General features: G+C 36.7%; 1 protein-coding gene across 3 annotated transcripts in view; it reads right to left on the bottom strand.

Moving 5' to 3' along the window:
* Positions 1–13,471, bottom strand: part of piezo2b (piezo-type mechanosensitive ion channel component 2b) — a 114,451-nt gene that overhangs the window by 52,833 nt on the left and 48,147 nt on the right. For 2 of the 3 annotated variants that reach the window (XM_028472390.1, XM_028472392.1), the window contains exons 9-16: positions 7,947–8,066; positions 6,111–6,146; positions 3,930–4,047; positions 3,260–3,426; positions 2,867–3,097; positions 1,350–1,470; positions 1,046–1,239; positions 349–497 (exon numbers count right to left, since the gene is read on the bottom strand). In XM_028472390.1, the coding sequence (XP_028328191.1) occupies positions 349–497; positions 1,046–1,239; positions 1,350–1,470; positions 2,867–3,097; positions 3,260–3,426; positions 3,930–4,047; positions 6,111–6,146; positions 7,947–8,066 (1,136 nt within the window). The remainder of the gene's footprint in view (positions 1–348; positions 498–1,045; positions 1,240–1,349; positions 1,471–2,866; positions 3,098–3,259; positions 3,427–3,929; positions 4,048–6,110; positions 6,147–7,946; positions 8,067–13,471) is intronic. The other variant, XM_028472391.1, reaches the window with a different exon arrangement.

Raw genomic sequence — 13,471 nt, 5'->3', positions numbered from 1 at the left:
AGACTTCCTGTTGGATTTAGGTTATAGGTCCAAATTATATTTTTGCTAGTCATGGTCCAATACATATACTGTACCTACCAAATGCCATCGAGCTAGTTCAAACCAGTGAAAAGTCACAAACGCTAACAAGTGCCGAAATTGCATCAAAACAGTACACATTACATTTTTAACCAACCTGTACCCTCCTGCCAAAGTTAATGGAATTGCCTAAAAAAATCCAAGTACAGTGGCAGTAAAATAATAATAATAATAAAAAAAATCTGTACGGGAACAATAAAAACGTGCATTTATAACACTAAAAACAGTCAACGATAACTCTGTGGCTGAGCATGTTTCAGTGCAGTTCACCTTTGTTTGTCCATGCCAAGCGCTCTTGACCAGAAGTGTTCCGACCCTTCAAACTGGAAGGTGTAGACCAGGATGAGGACAAGCATCGTGTACATCACCACCGACATCCAGAAGTACTTCAGCATCCTTCTCCACCGCTCATAGTGGACCTCAACAGAACCAATCAGTCTTAAGTTAGAGGAACGATTATAGAGTTTGGTCTATGTAGAGGAGATGTTTGGATTTTCACCTGAAAAGTCTAGTAATTGTAAAAAAAACTTAGGTAAAAAATTGATTTAAATTATATTTTTACATTTTTGAATGATGATTTTTTTTTTTTTTTCAAATACACATTACACACAATAAATATCAAATAACTGTACCCTATACTTTCTCAAATATTCATCTAGTTCAAATAAAATGTAGTATAAAATATCTGAGGTGGGTATTCTCCATTTGGTATTTGACACTTTAATGAACTTCATCAAAAACTAATTCTAGTAGAAAAAAAACCTTATCTATCGTCGCCGGACATTTGTGATATATTAGGAACCTCTAACATATACAAGTTTATTAACATACAATAAAACACATAAAAAATTCTGGCGACAAAAACTAGTTGTGCTTCTTTTTCCAATCCCGTTTTTTTTATTTTTTTTTTATTTTAATGACCTAGTTGTAAATAGATCTTCATTCATTTACTGTTGTGTTCCATTACCTGATACAGGGCCACACAGGAGAGAAACATCATCATGTAGATGATCTTATACATGACGATGGTTCCCTCGAAGCTAACGAAGAAGAACATGCCACCACAGATGTAGATCCAGTATTTGACCAGCAGCGCCATCACCAAGCTGCCCAAAACCTGCATGATATCCGGCTCGGCTCCCTCCTCAGGCTCCTCCTCCTCTATAAAGGCAATGAAAGCATTTCTCAATGCATCACTTTGATCCTGTCCTCAAAAAGTCCTCCCCAACTCTCAATCCAACCGTATGAAGTCTAGGTAAACACAAACTTACCCTTTTTCTTCTGATCCTCCACCTGAACACCGGAGAGGCCAGCGCTGGCCTCTTTTTGTTTTTCCTCTCGCTCTGTTAGTGTTTGTCTCAACAGCAACCAGAAACTCAGCAGACACAGAACCTGCACGCAAAGATTACGATGCCTTAAAATGGACGACCAACAGCGACGAAGAAACCGTTACTGTCACATACTGACTAGTTTGGGAACTGATCGAAACAACAAAGGGATCGTCAAACATTTGGGGGTAAGAGAGCAACTTAAAATGCAAATCCAAGTTTGAGGTGAGAAAACAATAAGATCTAAATTCAACATTTACTGATTTAGAAAAGAGTGCGTCAAGCGTTTTAAATAATATGATTGAAAAAAGACATCATATGGTAGTTTTTTTCAGGGATTTTCAACCTTTTGTCTTAAAAGTTGGTGGATACAGATAAGACATAGTGTAGGCCTCAGATCAATGAATAGAAGAACATTTGATTGGAAAAAAATAAAAAATAAATCTAATAGATTGAAATTGCTGCTTGAATGTACATTTCGATGTAAGGTTTCGAGAATTGCATTGTGGGATGTGGAGTCCCGTAGATGAATGCGTAGAAGTGTTTTTCCTTAAATCTTACCATGATTTCTTATGTGATTGGCTTGGCTTCAGTTTTTTTCTAGTTTTTTCCAGCTATTCCCTGTGATATCACCTCACTCCGCGAGACATTCATTACATTATATTCATACATTTTGGCCAAATTTGGATGTTTCTGTGTAACCCCGAAAATAAACATCCAACATTATTTTGCCAGGACTTTCAGTCCGTGAAAACACCAGAAATGCACACAAAATAAGTAAACGCACATAAATGCATCCGTCTACAGGTCTCCGCATCCCACAATGCAATGTGCCAAACATTTCTGACAATGTCAATAAAAGAGTTACAACAGTGGAGATGAAAACTACATTTCGAGCAAATGATCTTTGATTTATTGATCGATGAGTCCTACACTGTCTTTATTAGATTTTCTTTTTATATATATATATATATATATATATATATATATATATATATATATATATATATATATATATATATATATATATATATATATATATATATCTTCTCCAGCAGCTGTAATAATAATAATTAAAAAAATAAATAAATAAATAAAATATATATATATATATATATATATATATATATATATATATATATATATATTTAAAAGGCCACCCACGCACACTTTACAATAAAAACAGAATAAAAGTTAAAAATAAAAAAAACAGTGCAATATAATATAAAATAGAATAATACAAAAAAGAAAAAAAACAAAATCAGGAAAAATTATGAAATAACATTGAATTCCAGAGAATATGCAGATTGGTAGAGATGGGTTTTGAGTTTTGATTTGAGCTTTAACTTAAACATGTTTCCTTTCTTGCTCTCATAAATTTGTTACACAATTCAGCAAAAGTTGCTTTGAATCATTGCATTTAAAAACAACAAAATAATGACTAATAATCCTAATCATACCTTTGACGACAGTGAGTGAAAAGGGTTCTTCTTCTTCACAAAGAAACCTGGAACTTCGTTCATGCTCTCAATACTCCAAATGTATTGCAGGACTATAACCAGGTTGCCATAGGCCACCATGAAGGGGGAGGAAAGCATGGCGTAGCGCCGTCGGTCCCTCACCATCCAGAGCGCACAGGACCAGATGAGGAAGATGAACGTCAGCCAGCTGACGTATGTGATGCTCCAGGCCTGACGGGAACAGGGATCATGTTTTTAAAGCAAGCTGCAGGTTGGTTAATGGTATGCATTGATATTTATGTGCATTCATTGTTATTAAATAGAACTCACATACATGACATAAAAGCAGTGACTCAGCTTGTGTGGCTCCATTGTGAAGCCTGCATTACTCACCATCATGGCTATGAGAGCACAGATGTAACTTTGTTTCATGATGAACTGGAAAGCTTTGACCATCGCACCAACGCCTTTTTTTGTCAATTCACCCTCACCACTGTCGGACTCTTTCACTGGTGACTCCTCTGGAGGCAAACACACTTCGTACACACAATCCTTCTTCTCTATAATTACAAACACACCTAAAGATTACTTATATTACTTTTTTTTTTTTCACCCTTTAACTTCACATTCTGTGTTTGTCAAAACTACATTTTCTGTCGTTTTCTTGAGAGGATTTTCTCAGGCATCAGAAAAAGAAACACTAAACATCTGCATTGCTGTAAAGGCAAAGTAAAGGTTTGCTGTTCAGCCTGAGAAATAGCTTTAGCTCTGCTCCCAGAAGCTGAAGGCCCGAGCCAACACTAATATCTTTTGAAACTTAGTATGTGGTTTTGAAAGGAGTTTGTTTCAAAGCTACGACGAGCCAAACAGTCCTTCAAATCCGACCACAAGCATAACGTAAAAGTTGACTGGGAGCAGCTGTTTAAACAGTAACTAAAACTGCAGCACAAATGCATCCATCCATCCAACAATCACATAGATATTCATGTTAGACCTTTGTTTTACAGTAGATATCAGTGTGACATCATCAGAGAAATCTGGTGGTTGACTTGGATCAGCTCACCTGTGACATCACAAAGCTTGTCCATTTTGTACTGGGGGGTGGAGTACAGGTCCAGACACACTGGTCCATTCTCAGTGGTGACAAATTCAAAGGACGTCCCATTCGAGGTGGGCAAAGCCTGGAAATGATCGTCAGACAGTTATTGAATTTCAAACACTGGGGAACACATTTAATGTGGGACCAAAACCACTGCAAAGCACCCTGAGCCACAAAGGCAAACACAGGCAACTAATCTGTAGATTAATAATAATAATACATCAATCTTATAGAGCGCTTTATTGGACACTCAAAGTCGCTCTACAGAATTAAGGGATTATTATTTCACTCCACACTTAGTGGCGGTAAACTACTACTGTAGCCACAGCTGCCCTGGGGCAGACTGACGGAAGCGATGCTGCCATAGTGCACCATTGGCCCCTCCGACCACCACCAACACTCACTCACACACTACATTGATACTAACTGAATTTAATGCTTTATGAAAACAGAAAAGTCAAAATACAGCACTCTTCATTTTTTCATTCCTTAGTTACCATGCTTTGACTTTGTAGACAAAAAAAAAAAGATCATTTCTGCTTTTCACACTGCATTTTTGAGATAACACCATTTGTATTGTGAAAAGTTGTGTGAAATTGTTCGATACTTCCTCATACTTTAGTGTCCAGATGAGGATCCCCCTTGGAAAAACCTTCAGATTGTGTTTTCTATCATGTGAAATCTTGGTACCTCAAAGGCAACCAATAAATGAACAATCCATACTATCCATTTAACAACAATATTGCTTTCCAGACAATGAGTGCTGGTGGTGACTTCAGTTTATTGTGAAGGCCTCGTTTCCTGTTTGTGTGTCCTTGTGTTGGTTGGTTTCACTGATTCAGGCAGGGCAGTGTCAGTGCCCAATCCTTTCACGGGCCTGTGTCACTATGTCACTTCCTTCACTTGCAATCCTTACGACAGAGCTGCTGGGACGTGATATATGAACGTAAACCGACCATACAACTTTTGTTAAATATTTTAATAGTAGACATGTAAATATGTGACTGTTTTACGGTGTTTTTTAATTGTTAATTAAAAAACAAAAACGGATAAAAACACAATACACAACATTGACAATCAAAAAACAAACTGAAAATAAAATAAAAAACAAAATAAATTTGAATTCACTCAAACATAATTTTCTAATTATTTTTAAATAGCAGGGTTTCAACCTTTTAAAGGCCCCATGTGACGCTAAATCAACTTTTCTGTGCTTTAAACACCATAAAAGTGCTTCATACACATGCCCAAAGTGTTTTTTTCATTGATTCCCTCCATCATTACTTAGAGGGTGATGTGTTCCTGCAGTAAACACCTCACTCCAATTTGATGATGCGTTCCCACTTTGATGACAAATTTGACGCTGCACTAAGCTGGAGAAGCCGCGCCTCCAGGAAGCTCTCTGCCGTGAATGACATGTAAACAGACACGCCCACGAAGATGAGCAGTTCAGCGTCCTTTGCGCAGTGTACGTATGTATTTTCTACAGACGATGTATGTATGTATCGGCGAACGCCCCGCCCCCACGCTCTGTCTCGTGTTTATAAAGCAGCATGAGCTCGGCTACGGAGTGGGTGGGAGGAAGAAGTCAGTGTCCATCACATCCAGGTATTTCTTGCGTACTCAATCTTTTCATACTATCTAATGTGAACGCACTACATGCTCATTTCGACGTCAGGCTTAGTATGAGTAGTACGTTAGTGATGTGATTTCAAACACAGCCTTTATCGCTTATCTTACATAATCTCTGTGCCACAATTAGTTCAACTCGGAGTCAGAATCAGGAAGCTATAAAACAGCTGAAAGCAACATGTGACCATCACATGTTTTGCCCTTAACTGGGGACCAAACAACAAATAAATTAGTGGAAGTGTTGGTAGATTGTAAAAAGAAAAATTACTGCATAACCGTCCATGTCTTTCTTTTCTATTCCTGTGACATTTATGTTGTTTGGAAAGTAATACGTCTGACACTTGACTGGAATATAAATCTTGGTTAACAAACACCAAACAAGCAGAGGTGATGGATTGCAATGTTCTGGCTTGATGCAGTGTGAAAAGCACATTAGCATTAGTCACAATCTTGCAGCATGACAGAGGGAATAAAGATGCAGAGATGTAAAGACATTTCCAGAGCCCACCGCACCTCAGTGGTACTGATGCCGTCCTGGGTCGAGAGGAGCTGGGAGTGAACAAAGAAGAACATACAAAGCAAGGCGCGTTATCGATGGAGATGCTGAAGTCCTCCTGTTTCTTTATAGTGGCTGATACGCAGAAACAAAGCCCAGCTTCACTCTGTAAATCGAGCCTATCACTCAATTGTATGTGTACAGTGCACACCTTAAAAGCCTTTACAGGCCAGGAGCTGGACAGTAGAGACAGACTGTAGGCCTTTACACAGGAGCAAGGACAGAGAGTGTGATTATGTGTGTGTGTGTGCGTGAGACAGAGAGCGACACAATGTGTGCCTTTGATTTTCCACAGAAAACTGTTATTAGGACAAACAGGACAAGATGAAACCTTGGGGAAACCGTAAACAGCTGCGACTAGTGCTTAACAATGGATCCACTTCCTGTTCATTTCAATGGAAGCATCACAATTTAACTTCTTTTGGTTTGTTTCTTTCTTCTTTCTTACCATGTTTACCAGGGTTAGTTAGAATTTCCTATTACTATTACTATTACTATAAACTCTTTTTTTTTTGTTAAGCACTTTGAGATGACTTTGTTGTAACTTGCGCTATATAAATAAATAAAATAAAAATTATTTTCTATCCTCAGAAAGTCAATTACAATTACGTTCTCAATTACTAAATTTCAATTACAATTGACCTTTCGCAAAACCCCGCCCCGGGAGCTACGACGTCAGGGACGACTGGAGTATACAGTTATTAGCAACTATCATATTACTATATTACTATTAATATTTCAGTTGACATCCTCCTGAAGCATACAAGTCTCTCAATCTATGTTAACAGGCTTTGTTAGCACTTAGCAGTGTTAACAGCTGCTATCTTATTAGCCTAGGGTCACCGGTAGGTTCAGCGAGCTATAGCTAATGTAACAGTTTGTTTTATTAAGATCCCGATTAACTTACCCAGCAGTGCAGGAGCATGACTGGTCCTGTATATTTTCGTATGTTTATTTAATATGTTGACTATATCCCTCCACAGCATATTGTAACTCCTTTTGCCTGGATCTGGAGGATATCGTGCAGGTATTGATCACTGACACACACTCGTAGACTTCTCACAGCCATTACAGACGAGACCAGCTCAGAAACATGACGGACATAGCAAAAGTAAATAATGGGGGGGCGGGGCTTTAGCAAAAGGTCAATTCATCACAATGACTGAGCTTGAAATAAATTACCAAATAAAAGTTAACCTTCCTCTTGTGTTAGCTTTCTGTTAGCATCTCTTATGATAACAAGTCTTAAATCACCTGTAAAATACACAGAAAACAAAAATCTATCATCTAATTTCTTTCCTATATATTGGTTAGGCTTCTTAATCAATGAAAATACAGGTTTTCATATTTTTGGTGTGGACGTCTGAGCCTTTTTTGTGTCAGAATACCCCTACATTTCAATTTTTCTTTTTAAATGGTAAAATGTGGGAAAGTTTGAATTAAACATTTAAATAATTAAAAACTATGCGTATAAATAGAACTGTAACATGGTTACATTATATTTGACAATTTTTACGGCAATTACAATTACAAAGTATATTATCTAAACTCACTTAAAATGTATTTACGATTACGACAGCAACAGATTTTTTTTTTTTAAATTACAATTATAATTACACCATAATTGTAATTAATCATCAATTACGTGACTACAAGTATAATTGACCCCAACCCTGATGTCTACATTATACAACAATGGACTGTATTAACACAACCTATAATGACATGCTAAGCAAACAATAACCTGAGCGATCACTCATCACTTGCGTGTGCGTTTTTGTGTCCTGACGTACGTTTTTCTCATCCGTGCCCTGACGCGATCCCCACCACAGCTGTCTCTTCCTGTTGGCCGAGCTGTGAGATCTGTTTCCGCTCTGCTCCTCCTCCTCACACACATCCTCGTCTTTGTCGTCCTGTCAAAACACAGATAGCCAGTTTGATCTGTGACGAGAAGGATCCTCCACACTGGATAACAGAGACAATACGACTGGCAGAGTCACACACAAGTTAAAGGTTTTAATGAGGAACTATTAGTTAAGCTCGCTTTTAAATCCTTTAAATAGCTAAACACAACTGCACTGTATATATACTTATTACTAGTTAATTACTTTAAAAGAATGTTGTACAGGAACAGAACTACAAGCAAAAAAAAACCTACAACCTACACGTCATTTCCTCCATTTTTCTTAATTTCCCAAAATAAACACATGTAAGATACAAGGTATTCAAAAAGGCACATACATTATAAAATGTTATCTTTTCTGCTGTGGGACAACAGATAAATATTAAATCTGGTTTTAACACAATAACTAAAGAAAATAACTAAATAAATGCCTTGTGACCTTGAAAAAATGGATGGATGAAACTGTATAAATGGACAAAATATGCCCGTCGAATAAAGAAAACATTGTTATTATATGAATCTGAAAATGTAAAACAAATGCATTGTAATTAGAAAAAAATAATTAGGATATGGTCAAATAAGGGCCGGACACACCCTGTGCAGCTGGTTTGTATTTTAAAGATGTTTCATGTTTTATCTTAAAAGGACTTCTTAGGGTTTGAACCATTTACAAATGCTTAACATATACACACTTAACACAAAACAATTCAGACCTAAGATTTATTCATATTGTCTTTTAAATATTGACAGTTCACGTTTCAAAGATTGAACCAAATTTAAACATTTCCTGTACAATTAAAGAAATGATTTTAATTTATGCTGAAATGCCAGAATAAGATTGAATGAACTCAATTATTGGGTGGTAATAAAGAATAAGGAAGTTTGAATTAGGGTTAAAAAACAAAAAAAATGTTTTATAATATATTAATAGAGGTACAAATCTTTCGTATGTTCTTTTCTTAAAGTTTTACAAACTAAAATGTGGCATCTCTGTCCAACAACACACCTGCCAACTGCTGATTTAGGTCACAATTATATTTTATTATTAGTGTCAGGTGGAGTGGGAGAGGAGGTGAAAACACACACGCAGGCACGCAAACACGCACACACACACACACGCTCCTCAGTGAAGTGATCAATAATGTATAGAGCCTACAGGTTTACAGGGATGTATTGACCCCTCTATAAAAACACTAATCTATAACTCCATTACAACACAGAGGAGCTGAGCCTGGAGCCCTGAAAGGCAGGAGTGACGGCCTGAGTCAGAGCTGGGGGGCTTTTTAGGATGTGATCTTATCACTTGGGGGGTTTTACTGACATCAGCACTTGTTCCAGTTCAGTGGAAGAAGGTTAAGTTTCTATTGTGTGATGGTTAAATCGAAAGTGATTAGATCTTAACGGATTGCCGTGAGTAACGGTCAGTTAAACCCACCGTCAAAATCCAAATGTTTTTATTACCTGATCTTTAGATACTGTATGCGTTTGTGTCAAGCGGGGTCACGTTAAATCTATCATCTTTTATTGATTCAGGATTTACTTTGGGCATTGAAAACTATTTCAATTCCTCATCCATGGATGAAAAGCATGTACAACAAACCACTGTTGTCTTTCTACATCATGTAACCATAACATAATGACCACTGGGAGGCACAGACTGTCTTTCATTATGTCTTCATGGTAGTTATTAGTGGATGGGGGGGGGAAAAAAGTGATTTGTGATATTGTGACCGAAAATATGTGAAAGTGGTTAAAGCAACTCCAACACTGTAAGTCATACGTTGGTATTCAGTCTGCAGTGGTCAGGATGTATTAAATGGAGTAAAAGGAAGAAAAGAGTAAACTTGTAACACGGTCATGGCTCATAAAATAATAATCATGGGTTTGAAAAGAGAAGACATGCACCGTGGTGCAGAAAAATCAGAGGGAGGTCAAATAACAGAAGAATGTTTTGTTAATTTAGCTTTAATTTAATGGCTGACAGTGTAGCTGTCAGTCTAGCTTAGATTTACAATGATGACGTTTTCATGATCAGAGCGATTATATTTTAAGGCTGAGTTTTAAAAAGAAAAATACTTTGTGTTTCAAAAAAATGGGGAAAATTGAAAAAATCTAAATGAGGAAGGAGACGCTTGGATGTCTTTCAAGATGGTTATATCCACAAAAAATGAAAGTGATGATTTGAATATTCAATTGACAATTTGATGTTTTTATTGACTGAATTCAAATATTTATGGAATTGTAATAGTTGTGTCTAATTGTCATCAAAAAGCCAAAAAAAAAAAAAAAAAAATCAGAAATTTTGATGACAATGAGACAACTATTACAATCCCATATATATTTGAATTCAATCAACAAAAACATCAAATTGTCAATTGAAATATTCAAATAATATTTTGGATATAACTATCTTTAAAGACGCTGAGGGAAAATTACATACTATCCAGCTTTTTAATGATTTGGCTATTATGATAAAGGCATTTTAGTAAAGTTTAGTCAAATTTAGGAGTGCTTGGTTTCCCCAATTTTTTCACACTTTTTTCCCCGTTTTTCCAAGAGCACCCAAAACTACAAAACTTCAAACACTTTGAGCAACCAGTCATTCCTTTGTTTTTCACTTTTAGTGTTTCTTATAATAATATAAAGACAGAGAACCTTCACTATGGAGTTTGCATGTTCCCCCTTTTCTTGCGTGTTGAAGGTAATGGATTACAAGTACTCATGTTACTGTAATTGAATTGCTTTTATGGGTAATTGTACTTTTTTGACGTAGATTTCTAAATCAACCATTTTACTTGCACTTAAGTACATTTTAAAACAAGAAGACAGTCATCAACATCCCTCGCCAGATTGGTTGTCATTAAAACTCACAACCTTTTCTTAAATGTCCTAAATCTAAGACCTTAGATGTATACATAAGAAAATATTATCACATCAGAATATAAAATTACTCTCTATCTTAAATGGTTTCTAAGAAAAGCTGTCCCCTTTGAGGATACCTCGAACAGAGTCCAAAAAAACAGAACAAGGGCAATAACTCCGGAAAAAATGATTGCGTGCTTCTCATTTTCGAACTTCATTAATGTATTGATACCCTGAAGCCACACACCAAATTTGGTTATCCTATCTTAAGTTTCTGAGAAAAGCTGCTCCCTTCAACTCGGACGGACGGAGCTCAAACCTATATCCCCCTTCACACTTTGTGGTGGGGGATAAAGAGTAACGTAATTTGTCACATTTCTACACCGATCCATTACTGAGTAAATTATTATTTTTATTTTTAAATGATAAACGGACTTTGTGAAACTACAAAACATGAAATGACCATAAAACAATCAAATAAGATATGTTCTTAGTCGTGCATTAATGATCAACACTTTCTTCAGTTCAGGTTGTGATTTCTAGCTATTATGTTGTTACCCACATGGCACATTTTGGTATGGCACTGTTTTAGAATTCCTGAACTTAGCTATACTTAGAGCCTGAGATTTTATTATTATTTTGAACTTCATTTATTTGTGTCATTTTATTTTTTTTTAAAAGATTGTACATTTTGACCAACCTTTTATTTTATACAGATGCCTTTGCGGAGAATAAATTGTGCAAGATTTTGTCTCTTCACTTTTTTAAGTTTACACATGAGACGTTTACTGTATTGATTCATACAAGATTTATTACCAAAAATAAATGTGGGGGGGGTGAAAGTAACTAGTAACTTTTACTTTAAGTACCACTTCATTGAGCTCTTTACACCTCTGGTGGGTTCCCTTCGAGTACTCCAGCTTCCTCCCACATTACAAATACATGTATTTTCAATTGATTGGATTTTCTGAATTCGCCCCTGGAGTGAATGGATGTTTGAATAAGTGTCTGTCTGTGTGTAACAGACTCAACGCCACCCTGAGAGCAAAAACAACCAGCTACAGAAGATGAATAAATGGATTATGATAACAAAACATTGATACCATTTTAGGAACAAAAACATAACAGAGGACGTGGTGATCTTTAAATGCGAAGCTGATTGTTTTATGTGTCTGCTAAAGTGAACAAATAAAGTCAATTGCCGCATGAGGGAGGGTTTGTGTTTACCTTTTAGAAAAAGCAATTTTGGAGAACAACAGTAAAAGTGACGGCGAAAGCTCAGGACTGAGGACAGCTGTTGTGTGTGGACGGCTGCCTACACTGTACGTGTGTAAAAAAAAAAAAAAGAATTAAGTTCTCATTCTGTGCTGCAGTAAATACCATAAATAGATAAAGATAAATACCAAGACTGAGAGAAGTCTTGCTTTTAGTTGGTTAGAAGTGTAACTGACTCCCATTGTCACAAGATAAAAGCAAACCATCAAAGTTCCCGACCATGCCCTAAAACCATTACACCCTTGGGGGGGGGGGACACATGTTTGCAAGTAAACTTTGGTATTTAAACAGCATGGGCACCAGAAGAGGGGAAATAACAACTGTGTTGGAAAAGAGACGTGAATACTCTGTGGCGCCGTGTGCCTCTCTCCACCAATCGTGAAGTGGCGCCTCATGTCAATATGTTGTGCAAACTGGGCCACTCCATGTTAAAGAAACAAATCCATTATCTTCTATGCCTCGTTATTATCCTGTTTATACTAGCGTTGTATGCTAACTGGCACAGGAAACAACACCCTGGACAGAGTAGCAGTCTGTTGCACAGACTAAACACAGTGACAGACCAGCCTAGGGGACATTAGCAGGGCTTTAACTGACTGTTTTAGTCACATGTCTAAATTCAGTCCTGCAGGACTGTGAATATGCATTTGTCATATGTGAGTTATTGTCTTTACCAGGCTAGCATGATCAGCAAAATTCAGCTAATCTGAGATGTGTAGACTTAGTTATAAATTAACCCAGTGGTGCTCAACCTTTATTTTTTCACCCCCCCTTTTAAGAGAGAAAAAGGTTCTCGCCCCCCATCCCAACAAAATAGATAAAATATGTCAGCTTTTTTGCGACAAGCTAAAAAAAAAAAAAGTGACTTTTCTTCAAAACTCAAAATATAACATAAAATTGGAAATCCTACATTTTAGAACGGGGTTCTCACTCGTCTCACCCTGGGACCCACATTTTGCCACAGTCATTAAATCACAACCCACTTTTTCTTTTAGAAGATACACATATATAATCTTTTTCAAAAGATAAATCTATATATTTTCCTGTGCAACATGCATTTCACAGCATGCCAGCCAAAAGAAAAGTTTCTTTCAAAATAAAAGAGAAGTCCAACATGAGACATTAAGTATTTACTTATTTTTGACCAGCTGTCCGTGACCCACCAGTTGAGAATCACCGTTTTACAACAGTAATAATTAAGTAAAAAATATCATGTCAGGATGTCCTACCCCACAGTTTGAGAACCACTAAATAAACAGTCATAGTTTCTGTTCTCTC

Source organism: Gouania willdenowi, chromosome 17, assembly GCF_900634775.1.
Source record: "Gouania willdenowi chromosome 17, fGouWil2.1, whole genome shotgun sequence".
NCBI lineage: Eukaryota > Metazoa > Chordata > Actinopteri > Blenniiformes > Gobiesocidae > Gouania > Gouania willdenowi.
This window is presented reverse-complemented; position numbering and strand designations above follow the sequence as displayed.